The sequence below is a fragment of the Nomascus leucogenys genome, chromosome 3 (genome assembly GCF_006542625.1).
Source record: "Nomascus leucogenys isolate Asia chromosome 3, Asia_NLE_v1, whole genome shotgun sequence".
Taxonomy (NCBI): Eukaryota; Metazoa; Chordata; class Mammalia; order Primates; family Hylobatidae; genus Nomascus; species Nomascus leucogenys.
Window position 1 is genome coordinate 39,259,954 of NC_044383.1, and position 22,666 is coordinate 39,282,619.

The 22,666-nt window shown below is 41.4% G+C and overlaps 1 protein-coding gene across 4 annotated transcripts in view; it reads right to left on the reverse strand.

Annotated features, from left to right (window-relative positions):
• Positions 1–22,666, reverse strand: part of PLCE1 (phospholipase C epsilon 1) — a 345,535-nt gene that overhangs the window by 20,757 nt on the left and 302,112 nt on the right. For all 4 annotated transcript variants that reach the window (XM_030809243.1, XM_030809242.1, XM_003255240.3 and 1 more), the window contains 4 exons: positions 19,718–19,849; positions 14,718–15,008; positions 3,301–3,464; positions 1,299–1,560 (listed from right to left, as the gene is read on the reverse strand). In XM_030809243.1, coding sequence (XP_030665103.1) covers positions 1,299–1,560; positions 3,301–3,464; positions 14,718–15,008; positions 19,718–19,849 — 849 coding nt within the window. The remainder of the gene's footprint in view (positions 1–1,298; positions 1,561–3,300; positions 3,465–14,717; positions 15,009–19,717; positions 19,850–22,666) is intronic.

Below are 22,666 nucleotides of genomic sequence, written 5' to 3' on the forward strand. Positions count from 1 at the left end.
TAGAAAAATGGATAATTAAAAAAATTGTTTTTGTTTCTATGTACTTTCTCACATTTCTATGATAACAGTTATGGGTCTCCCCCGATCCCATACTCCCTATTCTTGTGTAGAAGTCCTAACCCTCAGTACCTCAGAATGTGACTATATTTGAAGAGAGGGTCTTTAAAGAGGTAATTAAGTTAAAATGGGGTCGTTAGGGTGGGCCTTAATCCAGTGGGACTGGTGTCCTTATGAGAAGAAGGGATTAGGACACAGATAACATAGAGGGCTGACCGTGTGAGGACACAGTGAGCAGGTGACCATCTGCAAGCCAAGGAGAGAGGCCCTAGAAGAAACCAAACCTGCCAACACCCTGATCTCAGACTTCCAGCCTTCAGAACTGTGAGGAAATACATTTCTGTGGTTCAAGCCACCTAGTCTGTGGTATTCCGTGATGGCAGCCTGAGCAGACTAATTAAATGACCACGGGCTACTTGCACAGAGAAGAAAAACAGGAAAAGAACACAAAGTAGGAAACTGTAATGTGTTTGTGAGCTCCCAGGATGGCAGCTTGAGTGTGGCTGGGAGAGGAAGTGTGTACTTAGAATATTGGTGCTCAAAGGAGACCATCAGAGCCAGCACACCTGGAAGTATGTTAGAAAGGGAAACTGTCAGTCTTCACCTGAGGCCACTGAATCATGAGCTGCATGGTATTACCAAAGTCCTAGGATATTCCTATGCACATCAAAGTTTAAAAACAGTGCACAGGCTGAAATTTATCAGAGTGCCACGACAAAGCCAGTCCACAAGCCAATAGCTCTAGGCTTTGCCCAGAATTCTCCATTCCCCTCTTCCTGCACCTGAAACCCAGACCCAGCTTCCAAAACTGGACTTCTGCCAGGTACCAACTCCAACTGTGCGGTCACTTATGCCACCACCACACCCGACCCCTCCGACATCTCTGTTTCCTCTCCTTATTTCAATCCCTGCTTTCAAACTGCCAGCAGTGCCGTGGGTAGTATTTAGGAAGAAAAATGTGTGGAAATAAGAGTGCAACAACCACTGCTCCTGACATCAGCAGGCATGGGTGAGGCTGTACTTTACAAGGGATATTGTTAATACCTCAGATTCTTAAAAAATGTAAAAGAAAAACTTCTTTTGAGACCTGCTTCAAAAGTACTCCAATTTGTATTTCCTTTTGCTTAATTCAACTTCTTTATAGGAAAATGTCAAACAGAAAAGAGAAAAGAGTATAAGGAAATTCTGGCATCCATCACCTAGCTACAACAATTATTAACATTTGGACAATTTTATTCTACCTCGTTTTAAAGCTTTCAGTGGAATGATTCTCTGAGCAGTTACCGCTGAACTATTGTTTTCCACAACTGCAAAACGAAGAAATACAAGATCTTCGAAGTGAACGCGGAACAGAAACTGCTCATTCCACATGGGGTTCAGGGTGTTTCGATGGATGGGCTTCGTGCGGAAATGGCAGCTGTCCAGAGGCATGCCCAGGACGTCGACTTCAATGCACGGGCTTCCTGTGCTGTTACTGGGGCACACATTCTGACCAGAGACAATCTAGGGTGAGGGAGACAAAAGGGATCAAAGTCACCGAGGATAAAAAAAGAAAGACAACCTCTACACCTCACTGCTTCCCTCTGCAAAGGAATCCCAAGAACACTGGAATGGACAAAGTGAATGATGAATAAAACTGTTTAAAAAGTAAGTGATTGTAGGGCCGGGCGCGGTGGCTCACACCTGTAATCCCAGTACTTTGGGAGGCCGAGGCGAGCAGATCACGAGGTCAGGAGATTGAGACTATCCTGGCCAACATGGTGAAACCCCGTCTCTACTAAAATACAAAAAATTAGCTGGGCATGGTGGTGCGTGCCTGTAGTCCCAGCTACTAGGGAGGCTGAGGCAGGGCAATTGCTTGAACCCAGGAAATAGAGGTTGCAGTGAGCTGAGATCACACCACTGTACTCCAGCCTGGTGACAGAGCAAGACTCCATCTCAAAAAAAAAAAAAAAAAAGTAAGTGATTGTAACTGGGTAATCACATGACTGGAATCATGTGAAAAGCTTATTTTGTCAACATCATTCACTTAACTGTAAGCTTTCAACTATCAAAATGTTCAAATATCTTCAAAAACCAAACAAGATGAAGTTAAATTTCTCACAAAATAAGACTTTATGCAATATAATCATAAATTTGTTACTAATATTCTGTTCAAAATGCCATAGGATTTTATAACTTCAAAATCTTTTCCTTGAATAGTTTCATTTTGGAGCAAGTCGCAGACATGTTAGGAACTAATTCACAGCTTTCTGTAAACAGATAAAACTACCCTCGCCTCTGGCTAAAAAATAACAAATAGGAAAGGGGCTACTGCCCTGCTGTCTTAGGGAAAGAGAAAAAGCAGTTTGGGTGGTAGGAAAGTCTGTGAATGGGGTTATCCCAGGGGTTTGGGGGGGTGTCATACTTGGAGGGCTGCCTGGCATTCTTCCTGTGAAGGGAGAGAGACAAGATCTAAAGGTGGAAAGAGATGACCAGATCTCTGTTGTTGTTTGTTTTGTCTTGTTGAAACAGGGTCTCACTCTGTCACCCAGGCTGGAGTGCAGCGGTGCAATCTTGGCTCATTGCAACCTCCGCTTTCTGGACTCGAGTGATTCTCCAGCCTCAGACTCCCAAATAGCTGGGACTACAGGGTTTCGCCATGTTACCCAGGCTGGTCTCGAACTCTTGAGCTCAAAGCGATCTACCCACTTGGGCCTCCCAAATTGCTAGGATTACAGGCGTAAGCCACCGCACCTGGCCAGGTCTGTTTTTAAGAGGAGTCTGTGGAGTTTTGACAATAAGTTAACTAGGTGAAAAGGAATAAGGAAAGCCTCAGGAATGATAAAGCTTAAATTATAAGGAGGAAATATACTTAATTGTATTTATATATTGACGCGAGTTTGATCTTAGAGCTTTGAAGCTTAACATGAGCTGATCTAACAAAAAGCTCAACTTCCATGGGCTATCCTCATAGTTATGATTCTGTGGGCCCTGGAAGACAGAGTTACCATCATCAGTACATCAGGTGCAACAGGGACCTCATAAGCCCTGCTCCTGGGCTCTGGCAAACACATTGTCTGGCAACAGCTTGCCTAGCCATAGCTACTGCTTCCTGGGAGATAAATACATTATTCTGGGAACTAAATCTGTATGACCCAAATTGTGACATGACAGCTTTCCAATGCCTTGAATTCAAAACCAGTTCGTTTTCAGGAAGGCTTAAACCCGACCTTACGTTCTTTCTCTAGGGGCCGTACTTACAGTTAAAGAATAGACTGCAGGATCCATGTTGTCCAGATCTCTTTCCAGTGGAGAAAACTTCTGATACATGGCGCAGTTCTTGTCCCACAGAACTGGAGGTTTCAAAACATAACCACAACCACCATTTGCCTCAAACATTGCAGCATTTAAATGTAAAGGGAGATCTGTAAAACAAACAACAAAGAAAGCCAATATAGCTTGTTACTTTGTCGCTTAAGTATCACCTTATAAATTTAAAGTTCAAAAGAACTTTGCATCAATTTTCCCTAAGCTCCAGCACGAAAAAGAGATAATCACCCATTCGTCCCACAGATTGATAAATGACTACTATATGCCAAGTTGTGTGAGGCATCAGATACAGCAGGTAATATGAGAAAAATTCCTGTCCCTCTGGGGCTTACAGTCTATGGATATGCCCAGTGTTACCACTCCAAACTAGGTGCCACCACTTAAAAACTCCTTTGCAAAATATTTGCTACATCTGTCTGAAAAATCTTGTGAAATACAGTTGACCATGGGGGTTGGTTCCAGGACGAGAAGGTACCAAAGTCCACAGATGCTCAGGTCTGTGATACAGATGGTGTAGAATTTGCATTATAACCTATATCATCCTTCTGCATACTTCTTTTTTTCCGCTGGGAGCATAGATTCAAGTTGCCCTGAATATATTCTCCCCCTTCTGTATACTTAAAATCATCTCTAGATTACTTATAATACCTAATCCAATGTAAATGCTATGTAAATGGTTGCCATACTGTATTGTTTAGGGAAAAACAACAAGGAAACAAGGCTGTATATGTTCAGTGCAGATGCGACCATCCATTTTTTTTAATGAATATTTTCAATCCACAGCTGGTTGAATCCACAGATGTGGAACCCAAGGATATGGAGGGGCACCTCTACTTATTTTATACTAACTTTTAGAAAGGAATAATGGTTTATCTCTAAGCCATGCAGACAATTGTATGGACAATTCTTGCTATTTCAAACATAAGATAAAATCTTAATTATACAAGAAAGAACAGGAGAATAGCCAGAAAAACATGCTTTTCCTTGAAATCTCAATTTCATCCCATAAATTACATCTATTTCTTTTTAAAAAATTGTAAACATGAAAAAAAATAATCACATCTGATTCACATCGTGTCCACAATCCCCTCAATCATAAACATCAGGAACCTTCACAGAGGCTTTTTTTGTTGCCAAATTTTATTTGGCACGCTACTTTGATGAACAATTGGATTCTTACACTGTTTCTGGGCTCTTACACACTCAAATGCTCACCTGATGGTGCAAGTCTGTATAAAAGTTACCCAAATGAGCAAAATGTTGATGAGACACACCTGATGAATACTCCCTCTGATAGATTGCTTCCATGTGTAAGAATGAACTTTGTACATGGACCACATCAAGGCAAAGTGCAGTAAGCGCCTTGGGGCAATGAGAAGTTGGCCTCTACTTGTCCTGTCTGTAAAATGTTTCTGTGTCTGTGGGGTTGGCCAGTATTGTGTGCAGGAATTCCTGGCGTAAGATGTCTTAGACATATGAAAGCTCCTTATCTGTAAAATGAGTGCAGAGGACCTCATCTCTCAGGCCCCTGCCAGTCCTGATGTGACTGGTTCATTGTGGCCATGCTGCCTCACCTGCATTGGGAGAAAATTCTCTTCTCAGGCCACTTCGTGACAGAGGAACACAGACATGGTGAGGGTAGCAAAGAGGGTGAAGCCAAATAGGTCATACGGGGTTGGTAAAGGTGAAATGGACATATAGTACTAACAACAGCAATGGCAGCTTGCACTCTGCACTCTTACTAAGGACCAGACACCATTCTAAGCACTTTATGTGCATCAAGTACCTCCCAACAGTCTATGAAGCAGATCCTTTTGGTATCTCCATTTTTATGAATGAGGAAACTGAAACACAAAAAGTGAAAACACCCAAGAAACATAACTAGTAAGTGGTGGATGCTATAAATTGAGCCCAGATGGCCTAACCCATTGTTCCCAATCTTAATTACTGAGCCATATAATGTACATCTTATAGGGGTGTGGATATAGTAAATGAGATTTGGCACATACAGGGTGCTCAATAAACAGTAACTATTTTTTTTGTGATCATGACATCAACCTCAAGTGATTTCAGTAGCACCGTGTCTACCCTAATAGTTTTCCAAAACTTTAAAGCTGTAAAGCCAAAACTCTAAAGCTATTATTAAAACTTTGAAGCTTTTAAAAAATTATTTTATTTTACTGTTTCAAGTTCCGGGGTACATATGCAGGATGTGCAGGTTTGTCACATAGGTAAACATGTGCCATGGTGGTTTGCTGCACCTATCAACCCATCCCCTAGGTATTAAACCCAGCGTGCATCAGCTCTTTCCCCTAATGCTCAGTTTCTTAACTGAAATCTAACTTGGTGACCTAACATGTAAAAGAGATCCACGTAGAGCCATACGGTTTGAAATAAAGGTGGGACCTCAAATCTAGCCCTCTTGCTGTCCCCTGAACATGGTCCCAGAACTTCATCCGGGGCTATAGTTTAAAAATAATCATTCCAATCAAGTGAAAAAGTGTGCACAAATCAGTGTAACCCTGCTACACCTCTGAAACAATGCACATAATGATAGATCAAGCATACCATTGCCTTGATGGTCTTCTACACATTAAAATACTCTGCATTATGTAGACACCATTCACATTATGTTTATCCTTATATTTGAGGACTGCAAAGTCTGTCATTCAAAAAAGCTTAATAAATTCTTTAAAAAAAGAAGTTTTTCTTTTGACTAGGGTTGCATGTTTACACATTGTAAGTCTGGGTATGAGGCAGTTATTCTGCCTCAGATGCAAAGAATTTAGAGGGTCTGTTGCCAGCAATAACCAGGGGTTTGCATACCAGCCTTAGGTCAGTTTCTAAACTCAAGAGTTGGTTTTATTGAGTGTTGATCTGGGAAACTCCTGGTTCCAGATCACTTCAGACCTTCTTGGAGTTGATGGAACCAGCAGAAAGCTTGGGAAGGGATGGCCATAAGTCCATGGACACCCACTTGGAGCATTAGAATCCCCTGAAATCCAGGAAGTTGCACAGCAGACGATCCATGAAACCTCTTGGGAGGTTGGCCCTGGGAGGGTTTCTCTGCTATTTGATTGGGATGCTTCATGGAAAATCAAGCACTTCATAGCCTGGAAATTCTTTTCAACAATTGAAAAATGGTGCTTCCACTGTTGACTCTTATCGATCTATTCGATCTATCTATACATATATCTTTTTTTTTTTTTTGAGATAGTGTCTCACTGTCGCCCAGGCTGAAGTGCAGTGGCGCGATCTCGGCTCACTGCAACCTTTGCCTCCTGGGTTCAAGAGATTCTTTTGCCTTAGCCTCCTGAGTAGCTGGGACTACAGGCATGCACTACCACACCCGGCTAGTTTTTGTATTTCAGTACAGATGGGGTTTCACCATGTTGGCCAGGCTGGTCTTGAACTCCTGACCTCAGGTGATCCACCTACCTTGGCCTCCCAAAGTGCTGGGATTACAGGCATGAGCCATCGTGCCCGGCCCCTATCTATATATTTTTTGAGACAGTGTCTCGCTGTGTCACCCAGGCTGGAATGCAGTGGCACAATCTTGATACACTGCAACCTCTGCTTCCCGTTCAGCCTTCTGAGTAGCTGGGACTACAGGCATACACAACCAAGCCCCACCTTTTTTTTTTTTTTTTATAAATATTTTTAGTAGAGATGGGGTTTCACCATGCTGGCCAGGCTGGTCTTGAACTCCTGGCCGGAAGTGATCCACCCATCTAGGCCTCCCAAAGTGCTGGGATTACAGGTATGAGCCACTGTGCCTGGCCTTATCTATCTGTTTGAATTTGCAATTCAGAGAAGTAAACACTTGGAAAAGATCTTGACCAAAAATCAAGAACCACATGTTCATATTGCAGTGGGGCTGACAGAGATAATCTGCCTCAACTCAGAGTAACAAGCATTTACTGAGCATCTACTGTGTGCAAAGTATTAAATCAGGCTGTACCCCCAGTTTGCAGAAATGAAGACCATTTTTACAGACAAACACACTGATACTGCATGTTGCTTGTACTTTGTCCAACATGGGGAGATGTTTAATCAGCACATTGAATGGAGAGAGGTTATATGATAGCACCTTTTCCCAGTTTGGAAGATTATGCAGAGAAACTTGAGGATGAACCACACAGCACAGCCATTTGAGTGGGACAGCTTAAAGATGTATTCTCAATCCCAACTTGATTTGGAAGAGAGGCAAAGCCTTTAAGGGTCAGTGGAGGACAGGCAGCTTTAGTTTGTACTTCTGGACTGCAGGGTGACCCATGGAGTGGCAGCTCCCTGTGTCCCCTTCACCTGTTGCTCCCTTTTGCTATCAGTGGAGCCAGTGTGTCTATATCAGTCCTGGCATTTCCGGAGAAAGGGCACATCCAAAACCAAAGGCACTTCCATTTCCTTGAGAAAATCTTTTGATAGTGACTTCAGTTTACTTAAAATATGCTGGTAGACCAAAAGTAGATAAAACCACAAAGATGGGGAAACAACAGAGCAGAAAAACTGGAAACTCTAAAAAGCAGAGCACCTCTCCTCCTCCAGAGGAACGCAGTTCCTCACCAGCAACAGAACAAAGCAGGATGGAGAATGACTTTGACGAGTTGAGAGAAGAAGGCTTCAGACGATCAAACTACTCCAAGCTATGGGAGGAAATTCAAAACAACAGCAAAGAAGTTAAAAACTTTGAAAAAAAATTAGAAGAATGGATAACTAGAATAACCAATGGAGAGAAGGGCTTAAAGGAGCTGATGGAGCTGAAAGCCAAGTATGGAGAACTACGCGAAGATTGCAGAAGCCTCGGGAGCAGATGCGATCAACTGGAAGAAAGGGTATCAGTGATGGAAGATGAAATGAATGAAATGAAGCGAGAAGGGAAGTTTAGAGAAAAAAGAATAAAAAGAAACAAACAAAGCCTCCAAGAAATTTGGGACTACATGAAAAGACCAAATCTACGTCTGATTGGTGTACCTGAAAATGATGGGGAGAATGGAACCAAGTTGGAAAACACTCTGCAAGATATTATCCAGGAGAACTTCCCCAATCTAGCAAGGCAGGCCAACATTCAGATTCAGGAAATACAGAGAACGCCACAAAGATACTCCTCGAGAAGAGCAACTCCAAGACACATAATTGTCAGATTCGCCAAAGTTGAAATGAAGGAAGAAACGTTGAGGGCGGCCAGAGAGAAAGGTCGGGTTACCCACAAAGGGAAGCCCATCAGACTAACAGCTGATCTCTGGGCAGAAACTCTACAAGCCAGAAGAGAGTGGGGGCCGACATTCAACATTCTTTTTTTTTTTTTTTTTTTGAGACAGAGTCTCGCTCTGTCGCCCAGGCTGGAGTGCAGTGGCGTGATCACGGCTCACTGCAAGCTCTGCCTCCCGGGTTCACGCCATTCTCCTGCCTCAGCCTCCCGAGTAGCTGGGACTACAGGCGCCTGCCACCTCGCCCGGCTAATTTTTTTTTTGTATTTTTAGTAGAGACGGGGTTTCACCATGTTAGCCAGGATGGTCTCGATCTCCTGACCTCGTGATCCACCCGCCTCGGCCTCCCAAAGTGCTGGGATTACAGGCTTGAGCCACCGCGCCCGGCTCAACATTCTTAAAGAAAAGAATTTTCAACCCAGAATTTCATATCCAGCCAAACTAAGCTTCATAAGTGAAGGAGAAATAAAATACTTTACAGACAAGCAAATGCTGAGCAATTTTGTCACCACCAGGCCTGCCCTAAAAGAGCTCCTGAAGGAAGCACTAAACATGGAAAGGAACAATCGATACTAGCCACTGCAAAAACATGCCAAATTGTAAAGACCATCAAGGAAGAAACTGCATCAACTAACAAGCAAAATCATAATGACATCATAATGACAGGATCAAGTTCACACATAACAATATTAACTTTAAATGCAAATGGGCTAAATGCTCCAATTAAAAGACACAGACTGGCAAACTGGATAAGGAGTCAAGACCCATCAGTGTGCTGTATTCAGGAAACCCATCTCACGTGCAGAGACACACATAGACTCAAAGGGATGGAGGAAGATCTATCAAGCAAATGGAAAACAAAAAAAGGCAGGGGTTGCAATCCTAGTCTCTGATAAAATAGACTTTCAACCAACAAAGATCAAAAGAGACAAAGAAGGCCATTACATAATGGTAAAGGGATCAATTCAACAAGAAGAGCTAACTATCCTAAATATATATGCACCCAACACAGAGCACCCAGATTCATAAAGCAAGTCCTGAGTGACCTACAAAGGGACTTAAACTCCCACACAATAATATTGGGAGATTTTAACACCCCACTGTCAACATTAGACAGATCATCGAGACAGATAGTTAACAAGGATATCCAGGAATTGAACTCAGCTCTGCACAAAGTGGACCTAATAGACATCTACAGAACTCTCCACCCCAAATCAACAGAATATACATTTTTTTCAGCACCACACCACACCTATTCCAAAATTGACCACATAGTTGGAAGTAAAGCTCTCCTCAGCAAATGTAAAAGAACAGAAATTATAACAAACTGTCTCTCAGACCACAGTGCAATCAAACTAGAACTCAGGATTAAGAAACTCACTCAAAACCGCTCAACTAAATGGAAACTGAACAACTTGCTCCTGAATGACTATTGGGTACATAATGAAATGAAGGCAGAAATAAAGATGTTCTTTGAAACCAACGAGAACAAAGACACAACATACCAGAATCTCTGGGACACATTCAAAGCAGTGTGTAGAGGGAAATTTATAGCACTAAATGCCCACAACGGAAAGCAGGAAAGATCCAAAATTGACACCCTAACATCACAATTAAAAGAACTAGAAAAGCAAGAGCAAACACATTCAAAAGCTAGCAGAAGGCAAGAAATAACTAAAATCAGAGCAGAACTGAAAGAAATAGAGACACAAAAAACCCTTCAAAAAATTAATGAATCCAGGAGCTGGTTTTTTGAAAAGATCAACAAAATTGATAGACCACTAGCAAGACTAATAAAGAAGAAAAGAGAGAAGAATCAAATAGATGCAATAAAAAATGATAAAGGGGTTATCACCACCGACCCCACAGAAATACAATCTACCATCAGAGAATACTACAAACACCTCTATGCAAATAAACTAGAATATCTAGAAGAAATGGATAAATTCCTCCACAAATACACCCTCCCAAGACTAAACCAGGAAGAAGTTGAATCTCTGAATAGACCAATAATAGGCTCTGAAATTGTGGCAATAATCAATAGCTTACCAACCAAAAAGAGTCCAGGACCTGATGGATTCACAGCCGAATTCTACCAGAGGTACAAGGAGGAACTGGTACCATTCCTTCTGAAACTATTCCAATCAATAGAAAAAGAGGGACTCCTCCCTAACACATTTTATGAGGCCAGCATCGTCCTGATACCAAAGCCTGGCAGAGACATAACCAAAAAAGAGAATTTCAGACCAATATCCTTGATGAACATTGATGCAAAAATCCTCAATAAAATACTGGCAAACTGAATCCAGCAGCACATCAAAAAGCTTATACACCATGATCAAGTGGGCTTCATCCCTGGGATGCAAGGCTGGTTCAGCATACGCAAATCAATAAATGTAATCCAGCATATAAACAGAACAAAAGACAAAAGCCACATGATTATCTCAATAGATGCAGAAAAGGGCTTTGACAAAATTCAACAGCCCTTCATGCTAAAAACTCTCAATAAATTAGGTATGGATGGGACGTATCTTGAAATAATAAGAGCTATCTATGACAAACCCACAGCCAATATCATACTGAATGGGCAAAAACTGGAAGCATTCCCTCTGAAAACTGGCACAAGACAGGGATGCCCTCTCTCACCACTCCTATTCAACATAGTGTTGGAAGTTCTGGCCAGGGCAATCAGGCAGGAGAAGGAAATAGAGGGTATTCAAATAGGAAAAGAGGAAGTCAAATTGTCCCTGTTTGCAGATGACATGATTGTATATCTAGAAAACCCCATTGTCTCAGCCCAAAATCTCCTTAAGCTGATTAGCAACTTCAGCAAAGTCTCAGGATACAAAATCAAGGTCCAAAAATCACAAGCATTCTTGTACACCAATCACAGACAAACAGAGATCCAAATCATGGGTGAACTCCCATTCACAATTGCTTCAAAGAGAATAAAATACCTAGGAATCCAACTTACAAGGGATGTGAAGGACCTCTTCAAGGAGAACTACAAACCACTGCTCAATGAAGTAAAAGAGGACAGAAACAAATGGAAGAACATTCCATGCTCATGGGTTGGAAGAATCAATATCGTGAAAATGGCCATACTGCCCAAGGTAATTTATAGATTCAATGCCATCCCAATCAAGCTACCAATGACTTTCTTCACAGAATTGGAAAAAACTACTTTAAAGTTCATATGGAACCAAAAAAGAGCCCGCATCGCCAAGTCAATCCTAAGCCAAAAGAACAAAGCTGGAGGCATCACGCTACCTGACTTCAAACTATACTACAAGGCTACAGTAACCAAAACAGCATGGTACTGGTACCACAACAGAGACATAGATCAATGGAACAGAACAGAGCCCTCAGAAATAACTCCACATATCTACAACTATCTGATCTTTGACAAACCTGACAAAAACAAGCGATGGGGAAAGGATTCCCTATTTAATAAATTGTGCTGGGAGAACTGGCTAGCCATATGTAGAAAGCTGAAACTGGATCCCTTCCTTACACCTTATACAAAAATTAATTCAAGATGGATTAAAGACTTACATGTTAGACCTAAAACCATAAAAACCCTAGAAGAAAGCCTAGGCAATACCATTCAGGACATAGGCATGGGCAAGGACTTCATGTCTAAAACACCAAAAGCAATGGCAACAAAAGCCAAAATTGACAAATGGTATCTAATTAAACTAAAGAGCTTCTGCACAGCCAAAGAAACTACCATCAGAGTGAACAGGCAACCTACAGAATGGGAGAACATTTTTGCAACCTACTCATCTGACAAAGGGCTAATATCCAGAATCTACAATGAACTCAAACAAATTTACAAGAAAAAAACAAACAACCCCATCAAAAAGTGGGCAAAGGACATGAACAGACACTTCTCAAAAGAAGACATTTATGCAGCCAAAAAACACATGAAAAAATGCTCATCATCACTGGCCATCAGAGAAATGTAAATCAAAACCACAATGAGATACCATCTCACACCAGTTAGAATGGCGATCATTAAAAAGTCAGGAAACAACAGGTGCTGGAGAGGATGTGGAAAAATAGGAACACTTTTACACTGTTGGTGGGACTGTAAACTGGTTCAACCATTGTGGAAGTCAGTGTGGCGATTCCTCAGGGATCTAGAACTAGAAATACCATTTGACCCAGCCATCCCATTACTGGGTATATACCCAAAGGACTATAAATCATGCTGCTATAAAGACACATGCACACATATGTTTGTTGCGGCACTATTCACAATAGCAAAGAGTTGGAACCAACCCAAATGTCCAACAACGATAGACTGGATTAAGAAAATGTGGCACATATACACCATGGAATACTATGCAGCTATAAAAAATGATGAGTTCATGTGCTTTGTATGGATGAAACTGGAAAACATCATTCTTAGTAAACTATCGCAAGGACAAAAAACCAAACACCATATGTTCTCACTCGTAGGTGGGAACTGAACAGTGAGAACTCATGGACACAGGAAGGGGAACATCACACTCCGGGGACTGTTGTGGGTTGGGGGGAGGGGGGAGGGACAGCATTAGGAGATATACCTAATGCTAAATGACGAGTTAATGGGTGCAAGAAACCAACACAGCACATGGATACATATGTAACAAACCTGCACATTGTGCACATGTACCCTAAAACCTAAAGTATAATAATAAAAAAAAAAAGAAAAAAAATATGCCGGTATAATAACCAATGGCACCAGGTGGACACAGGACTAGAGAAAGGGCTGGAGATGTGAACCCACAAGCCACTCAGGAAAGAATGAACAGAAATAGAAAATAAAATTTTTACAACTATGAAAGTATTTCACAATTATTTCCATTTGTGAGCCCAAATCATACTGTTTTCATAACTTATCAAACACACTCAATGATAGTTAACCTTTGTAGAATTCTTTCTATGTGCCAGGCACTATGCTAAATATGGTACTTCACCAGCATCATCTTATTTAATTTTAACTGAAAGAAGCACGTATCACAAGGACAGAAATGTGACCAATATCTCTAATCATATGTCTTTGGGGTCATCCACCAATGGGTGTTGTTGGCACCAGTGCCAGGTAACTAGCTGGTCCCAGAGCTAAAGCTGTGGTTTGACCTCAGCTGGAGACAAGGCCATACTGTGGTTTGTGGTTCAGCATGGTTAGATGAGATTGGATTCAGTTCACGCGAGACGAATGATAACAGCTGCCTGCCGCTTGGCTGTTCAAAGGAAAAACTGTGGTTTATGAAAGAGCTTTTAGGAAACATTTATCTACTCTTACCTTCTGTAGCTCCTCTCCTCCCCCCATAACCAAGTGGAAACAAAATGCTTTATCCTTTAAATTTCCAGACTCCTTGAATTTATTACTACAAGTCATCCTGCAACCTTGAACAAATTAACCAATTTGTGCCTTGATTTGCTCATCTGAGAAATGGCGATCATAAAGGTACACAACTTTAGGGCTGTTGTGAAAATTAAATAAGATAACGGGGGGTCAAAAATTCAGCGTACTGCCTAATGCACAGTGAGCATGCAATAAACGGCAGCTTCTACTCTGGAGTTTTAGGCCTCATATCAGAGTCTCATTGACAGTGGAGAAACATGATCACTACTTACTCTGTTCATGTACTTCACATACTTGTTTTCCTTTTGCTAGCTACTCTTAGGGCACTGACCATTATTCTCCATCTCAATTCCAATGGGATAAGAAGCTAAAATGGTTTTAACTTGCAAAGTGGTTGGAGCGACATTACTTTTGACTGCAAGAACAACCGCGTAGTGAGACGGGTTAACTAGGCAGTGTTAGGAAATCCCTGCTCCAAAAAGAGCTTTAAACATAAACCGGGCATGGCTTTGTCAAGAACAGCTTGGTATTTGAAAAATTGCACTAAAAAAGGGGCAGGACCAGGAGACCTTACAGGCCCCTTCAAGATTCTTTTCTATCACCTTAATCTCAAACATCAGAGGCACAATTCAGTATCAAATTCACTTGTTTTCCATCATCATATTTTTACTCTCACATACGGTGTGCCCCAGTCTGGAATCTTGCCCCTTTGAAACAATGCTGTCAAACTGCATTTACTGAAATGTAAGATGCAAAGGAGAGAGGTGAGCATGCAGGCCCCTTACCATCGGTCTGGTAGTTGAGTGCCACGAGCTGTATCCCATGGAGCCAGAACATGAGGGGGTTTGGGTTGGAAGAGTCGATGCGGGTGGCAGCAGGGTAAGTTCTCAGCAGCTGACAGGCGGTGTGCTGGATCAGTTTCTGAGAATACCTGCGACACAGACGTTTGGCGGCATTTTCATTCAGCGACGAGATATGATAACATTTGGGAGTTCTAATGATAGCACTGAGGGACGTGGTTGGGTTGAGAGGGGAAGAAGATTCCTCCCAGGTCTGTCGAATGCCTTCACAGGAACCTAAACCCCCCAAGAAATTAGCCGCAGATTAGTGTAGAAAACTTTAAATATTTTAGAAAGATAAACCTGAACAACATCCCAGTAAACAGTCATAGCATATAAACCACATCAGAATACCTCTTGGATTTTACTTGTGAGTTAGTTTGCCACTTTAAAACAACATGGTGGCTACTTAGTTTTAAAATGAGTGTGGTGGCTGGATGTGTTGGCTCATTCCTATAACCCCAGCACTTTGGGAGGTCAGGGTGGGAGGATTGCTTGAGTCCAGAAGTTCAAGACCAGCCTGGGCAACATGGTGAGAGCCCATCTCTACAAAAAGTAAAAAATAAAATAAAACCAAACAAAAAAAATCCCACAAGAAACAAAACAAAATGAATGTAGCAACGTCAATTTAAATTAAAAGCCTGGAAGTCCTTTGCCTCAGTACTTCATTTGGGTTGTGGTATATTTGTACAAATAAACAATATATGTACAAGGATATTCACTCCAGCATTGTTTTTCATAGGAAACAACAATATCAAACCAAACCAAGAAGCAACCCAAATCTATCAGTGAAGAAGTGATTCCATAAATGACAGTATATCCATGCAGTGGACCACCACACAGGCATTAAAGAGAATAAGGAAGCTATATGTACGGAAAATTATGTGAAAAGTTATAGCAAGTACAAAGGTTATACATGTATATTTGGTTATACAGGCATACCTTGTTTTATTGTGCTTTGTTTTATTGCACTTTGCAGATACTGCACTTTTTTTTTTTTTTTTTTTTTTTTTTTTTACAAATTTAAAGTTTGGGGCAGCCCTGCCTCCAGCAAGTTTATTGGTGCAATTTTTCCAACAGCATGTATTCACTTTGTGTCTCTGTGTCACATTTTAGTAATTCTTGCAAAATTTCAAACTTTTAAACATTATTATATCTGTTATGGTGATCTGTGACAAGTGATCTTCGATGTTTTATTGTAATTGTTTTGGGGTGCCATGAACCATACCCATAAGATGGTAAACTTAATTGACAAATGTGCGTGCTCTGACTGCTTTACCCACCAGCCCTTCACCCATCTCCCTTCCTCTCCTTGTGCCTCACGATTCCCTGAGACACGATACTGACATGAGGCCAATTAATAACCCTACAATGGCCTCTAAATGTTCAAGTGAAAGGGAGAGTCACACGTTTCTCACTTGAAATCAAAAGCTAGGCTGGCCATGGTGGCTCATGCCTGTAATCCCAGCACTTTGGGAGGCTGAGGCGGGTGGATCACCAGAGGTCAAGAGTTTGAGACAAGCCTGGCTAACATGGTGAAACCCTGTCTCTACTAGAAATACAAAAATTAGCCAGGCAGATGCGCCTGTAATCCCAGCTACTCGGGAGGCTGAAGCAGGAGAATCACTTGAACCTGGGAGGTGGAGCTTGCAGTGAGCTGAGATTGCGCCACTGCACTCCAGCCTGGGCAACAGGGCGAGACTCTGCCTCAAAAAAAGAAAGAAAGAAAGAAAGACATCAAAAGCTAGAAATAATTAAGATTAGTGAGGAAGGCATGTCAAAGGCCAAGATAGGTTGAAAGTTAGGCATTTTGTAATAAACAGTTAGCTAAGTTATGAATGCAAAGGAAAAGTTCTTGAAGGAAGTTAAAAGTGCCGCTCCAGTGAACACACAAATGATAAGGAAGCCAAACAGCCTTATTATTGATGTGGGGATATGGGGAAAGTGTTAGTGGTCTGGATAGAAGATTAAACCAGCCACAACATATTTTAATCCAAAGCCTAATTGAGAGTAAGGCCCTGAACTGTCTTCTGTTTTATGAAGGTTGAGAGAAGTGAGGAAGCTGCAGAAGAAAAGTTGGAAGCTAGCAGAGGTTGGTTCATGAGGTTTAAGGAAAGAAGTCATCTCCATAACATAAAATCAGCAAGTACTGATGGAGAAGCTACAATAAGTTATTCGTAAGATCTAGCTAAGATCATTGATGAAGGTAGCTACATTAAACAACAGATTTTTGTTTGTTTGAGACGGAGTCTCACTCTGTCGCCCAGGCTGGAGTGCAGTGGCGCGATCTTGGCTCACTGCAAGCTCCGCCTCCTGGGTTCACGCCATTCTCCTGCCTCAGCCTCCTGAGCAGCTGGGACTACAGGCACCCGCCACCATGCCCAGCTAATTTTTTTTGTATTTTTAGTAGAGATGGGGTTTCACCGTGTTAGCCAGGATGGTCTCGATCTCCTGACCTTGTGATCTGCCCGCCTTGGCCTCCCAAAGTGCTGGGATTACAGGCATGAGCCACCACGCCCGGCCAAACAACAAATTTTTAATGTAAATGAAACAGCCTTCTATTGGAAGAAGATGCCACCTAGGACTTTCATACCTAGAGAAGATAAGTCAATGCGTGGCCTCAAAGAAAAGGCTGTCTCTCTTGTTAGGTGCTAATGCAGCTGGCGACTTGAAGTTGAAGCCAATGCTCATGGACCATTCTGAAAATCCTTAGGGCCCTTAAGAATCGTGCTAAATCTACTCTGCCTGTATTCTATAAATGGAACAACAAAGCCTAGCTGACAGCACATCTGTTTGCAGCATGATTTTTCATGTCTGCTAACACAGTATCCAGTCTGCAGCCCATGAACAAGGAGTAATTTGAACTTTCAAGTCTTATTTAAGAAATAAATTTCATAAGGCTAAAGCTTCCATAGGTTGTGATTCCTCTGATGGATCTGGTGAAAATAAAATGAAAACTTCCTAGAAAGAATTCACCATTCTAGACGCCCTTAAGGGCATTCATGATTCATGGGAGGAGGTCAAAAGAGTAACATTAACAGAAGTTTGAGAGAAGTTAATTCCAAACTTCATGGATGACTTGGAGGGGTTTAAAACCTCAGTGGAGGGAGTAACTGTAGATATGGTGGAAACAGCAAGAGAACCAGAAGTATAGCCTGCAGATGTGACTGAATTCCTGCAATTTCGTGATAAAACTTGAATGGATGAGGAGTTGCTTCTTAATGGATGAGCAAAGAAAGTGGTTTCTTGAGATGGAATCTACTCTTGGCGAAGATCCTGTGAACACTGTTGAAATGACAACAAAGGATTTAGAATATTTCATACATTTAGTTGATAAAGCAGCAGTGGGGTTTGAGAGGTCTGACTCCAATTTTGAAAGTTCTACCACGAGTAGGCCAGGCGCGGTGGCTCACACCTGTAATCCCAGCACTTTGGAAGGCCGAGGCGGGCAGATCATGAGGTGAGGAGATCGAGACCATCCTGGCTAACATGGTGAAACCCCATCTCTACTAAAAATACAAAAAAATTGGCGGGCACCTGTAGTCCCAGCTACTCAGGAGGCTGAGGCAGAAGAATGGCGTGAACCCGGGAGGCGGAGCTTGCAGTGAGCCAAGATCTTGCCACTGCACTCCAGCCTGGGCGACAGAGCAAGACTCCGTCTCAAAAAAAAAAAAAAAAAAGACAGTTCTATCATGAGTAAAATGCTATCAAACAGCATTGCATGATACAGAGAAATCTGTTGTACAAGGAAGAGTTGGTTGATGTGGCAAACTTCACTGTTGCCTTCTTGTAAGAAACTGCCAGACACCCCAGCCTTCAGCAACCACCCCCTGATGAATCAGCAGCCATCAACGTTGAGGCAACACCCTCCACCAGCAAAAATATTACAACTCGCTAAAGGCTCAGACGATTGTTAGCATTTTGTATCAATAAAGTATTTTCTATCGAAGGTATGTACATTTTTTAGACATAATGCTATTGCACACTTAATAGACTATGGTATAGTGTAGACATAACTTTTATATGTACTGGGAAACCAAAAAATTAATGTGACTCATTTTATCATGATATTCACTTTATTGTAGTGGTCTGGAACCGAACCTGCAATATCTCCGAAGTATGCCTGTATCCCATTTGGATTATCTTAAAAAGGATCTTATTTTTCTTGAACAAAACACAATAAATTTAATAGTGGTTACTTCTGGAGAATAGCACCAGGACATTGAGTGGAAAGGAATTTTAATAATACTCTGTATTGTTTGAGTTTTTAACTATGAGAATTTATTACTTTTATAATAAAAAGTAACTAGAAATAAAATAGCCATATCTTCTGGAGTTATAATGGTGAAGAGAACAGTTGCAAGAAACCACTAGAATGTTCCAAGAATGTTCCAAGGTGCCTCTAATTTTTACTCGTGAGGCAAACACTGTTTGAACATCTTCAGTGAAATGTTATTTTTATTTTTTAATATTTTTTTGAGACAGAATCTTGCTCTGTCGCCAAGGCTGGGGTACAGTGGTGTGATCTCAGCTCACTGCAACCTCTGCCTTCTGGGCTCAAGCGATTCTCTTGCCTCAGCCTCCCTAGTAGCTGGGATTATAGGTGTGCACTACCACACCTGGCTACTTTTTGTATTTTTAGTAGAGACGGCGTTTCATCATGTTAGCCAGGCTGGTCTCGAACTCCTAACCTCAAGTAATCCACCTGCCTTGGCCTCCAAAAGTGCTGGGATTACAGGCATGAGCCACTGTGCCCAGCCTGAAATGCTGTTTTTAGTACGTTAAAAGTGTAAATTAGCAATTACAAAAATTTATACCATACTCAGACAATATTAACGTTCATGGAAAAAGAATTAAAAAATTCAAGGGAAGTGCTTAGACAGTAAAATATCTAAATCATCCAGCATGCAGAGTCAAGCAAAGATATTGTAAGAAAGTGACTTTACTTTTTCCAGATGTTTTGTTAAATGATGCTGTCTCCCCTGGGCTCATTCTGCCCGGATTGTTGCCAAAAATGGACTTCCTGCTTTTCCTTTCTTTTCCTCTGCTAGAGCCAGATGCATTTAGAGTTGACAGTCCTGTTCCCATAAAATGAAAATAAATAAGCCAAAAACTACAAGCAAGGCAACTCAAAATTTTCCATCCCCGTCAGTGTTTATTTTGAAGTCCTACTACTCCCTTGGAACCCAGTACAGAAACCCTACTAGCAGTTTTTGTTCTGTTAATAATAGCATTGTAGGCAATAAAAGCAAAGTTTTAAAAATCTCTATAGGCAAATGCAACAAGAACTGCATGCTTATCATAGAATGACCACAAAATCACACACACACTTAGCTGATTGTGCATCAGAAAGATTTAGAAAAACTGCATGAAAAGAAGGTGCTGTGGCCAGAAATGATCAGTGGCCAATTATTTAATTTGGAGAGATGAAGGAATGGCAATTACTTGGGTTTTAGTGTCATATTGTCTAGGTTCAATTCCTGCTGGTATTAGCCTTGACTTAACACCTCCTTCTTTGTTCCTCAGTTTCCTTATCTACAAAATGTGTGTAATGATAGGAACTCACTCATATGGTTAGTCTGAAGATGGGAAATATGGTGATAATGATGTTTATGGCTTCTCTTTCTCAATCCTGGTCTAACAACTCCCTGGATGCTTCATGCCTGGCACAGTGCCTGGTGCAGAGCAGGAACTGAATACATATTTGCTGAATGAGGAAATGAAGGCACACCACATAGACCTGGCTCCAATGTAAAAAGAGTGAGCTGAAGGCACCAGCGAAGCCAGAATTGCCTCCAAATTGTTCCCACTGTCATAATTGTACCTTTGGAGAGTAATTCCCTAAGCTGAAGCAGCATTCAGGAGGTCCTCTTTCAGATAATAATACACCTTCCAAGAACATCATCAGAGGAGACAGGATAGAGTAGTGTTTAAGAGCATAGACTTTGGAGTGAGACAGCTGGGTTTAAAATCTGTTCCTAGCAGGGCAATCTCACACAAGTTACTGAACCTCTCTAGATCACTCCCTCCTCATCTATAAATGGGCTGTGGTTAGGAATAAACAAGATAATATACACATACAGGCTGAATATCCCTTATCTGAAATGCTTGGGACCTGAAGTGTTTCAGATTTCAGATTTCTTCGGATTTCGGAATATTTGTATCATACTCACCTGGTTGAGCATCCCTAGTCTGAGAATCCGAAATCCGAAATGCTCCCATGAGCATTTCCTTTGAGTGTCATGTCAGCGTTCAGACAGTTTTGGATTTTGGAGCATTTCGGATTAGGGATGCTCAACTTGTCCATACTTAGTGTGTCTTGTTCAGGGAAGTGCTCAGTCCATAGTAGCTGTTATTATTATTATAGCTTAATGTGGGGCTTTTAAGGTGTTTTTTTCCTCCAAAGTATTCATAACAGCAAACATGCACAAACTTAGACTATTGAGTTCTCATACCTTGATCTTAATATTTGTGTACATTTTGCTCTTGACACAATTACTTAATAATGGATTTTCTCCCAAGTAAAACTGATTAGGGGCCAGGGGGGAGGGGCTCTGTTCATTCTGGACTTTTGCCTGTATCCTGCCACGTGTCAATATCTTCTACCAGTATGTGCGTACTTCAGTGAAGAGCCTGGTTATTCTTTTGGGATGGGGAGGGGAAGAATGTAAACAAGGGCTGAGTGATCAAAAAAGGGGAAGGATTTTGAATTGTGAGAAGGGGCCCAGAAAAATAATGAAGAAGCAACAAAGAACGTTCATCTACCCTGTTGGCTCACTTACCAATAACGACATTTCCAGAAAGCTGGGATTACAGGTGTGCACCACTAATTTTTGTATTTTTAGTAGAGATGGCATTTCACCATGTTGTCCAGGCTGATCTCGAACTCCTGACCTCAAGTGATCCACCCACCATGTTCCAGACGATGTGCTAATCACACTAGATACTTTATTGCTAATTTTTACAGCAATCCTTTAAGTTAGGACTGTTACACCCCTTTTACAGATAGGGAATCCCAGGTGCAGACCAGCTATAATACATAACTGTTCAAGTCAAGGTCATGGAGATACAGAGCTGGGATTTAAATCCACATGGTTAGCCTGGTGGCTGCCTCTCTTCCTCAGCTGAGTCTCTAGTTAATTTTAGGGTCTTCCTCTCATCTGTGTTTTTACTTGTGGTTGTGAATAAGAATGCTTATTTTAGATATAGATGTTGGAACATCTGACATGACTAAAGCTTCAAGATAGAAGTTTGAGCAGAAGCCATCTAGGTATTTAGGAATAAACCAACTCCAGAACCAGATGCAGTGGTGCACACCAGTAGTCCCAGCGACTTGGGAGGCTGAGGCAGGAGAATCACTTGAGCCCAGGAGTTTGAGGCCAGCCTGGGCAACTTAGCAAGACTCTGTCTCTAAAAAGAAAAAAAATTACTTAAAAAAAAAAAAAAGAATAAATTGACTCCAGTGCATATGATGGTATCTTCCTCAGAAATCCTAATCTGTCTGGAAGCTTTGAAATCAACTCCCTAACTAGACAAGCGATGTACGGTCATTAGCCACATAACAACATTTAGGTCAACAGACCACATATATGATGGTGGTCCCATTTAAGATTGTACTGGAGCTGAAAAATTCCTATCACCTTCTGCTGTCCTAACATCCATAGCATAACACATTACTCAGGTGCTTGTGATTAGATTGGTGTAAACAAATCTGCTGCACTGCCAGTCATATAGAAGTCTAGCACATACAATTATGTACAGAACATACTTGATAATAATAAATATGTTACTGGTTTATATATTTACTATACTATAATTTTTATTATTATTTTAGAGTATACTCCTTCTATATTACATGTGTATATATGTGTGTGTGTGTGTGTGTGTATATATAT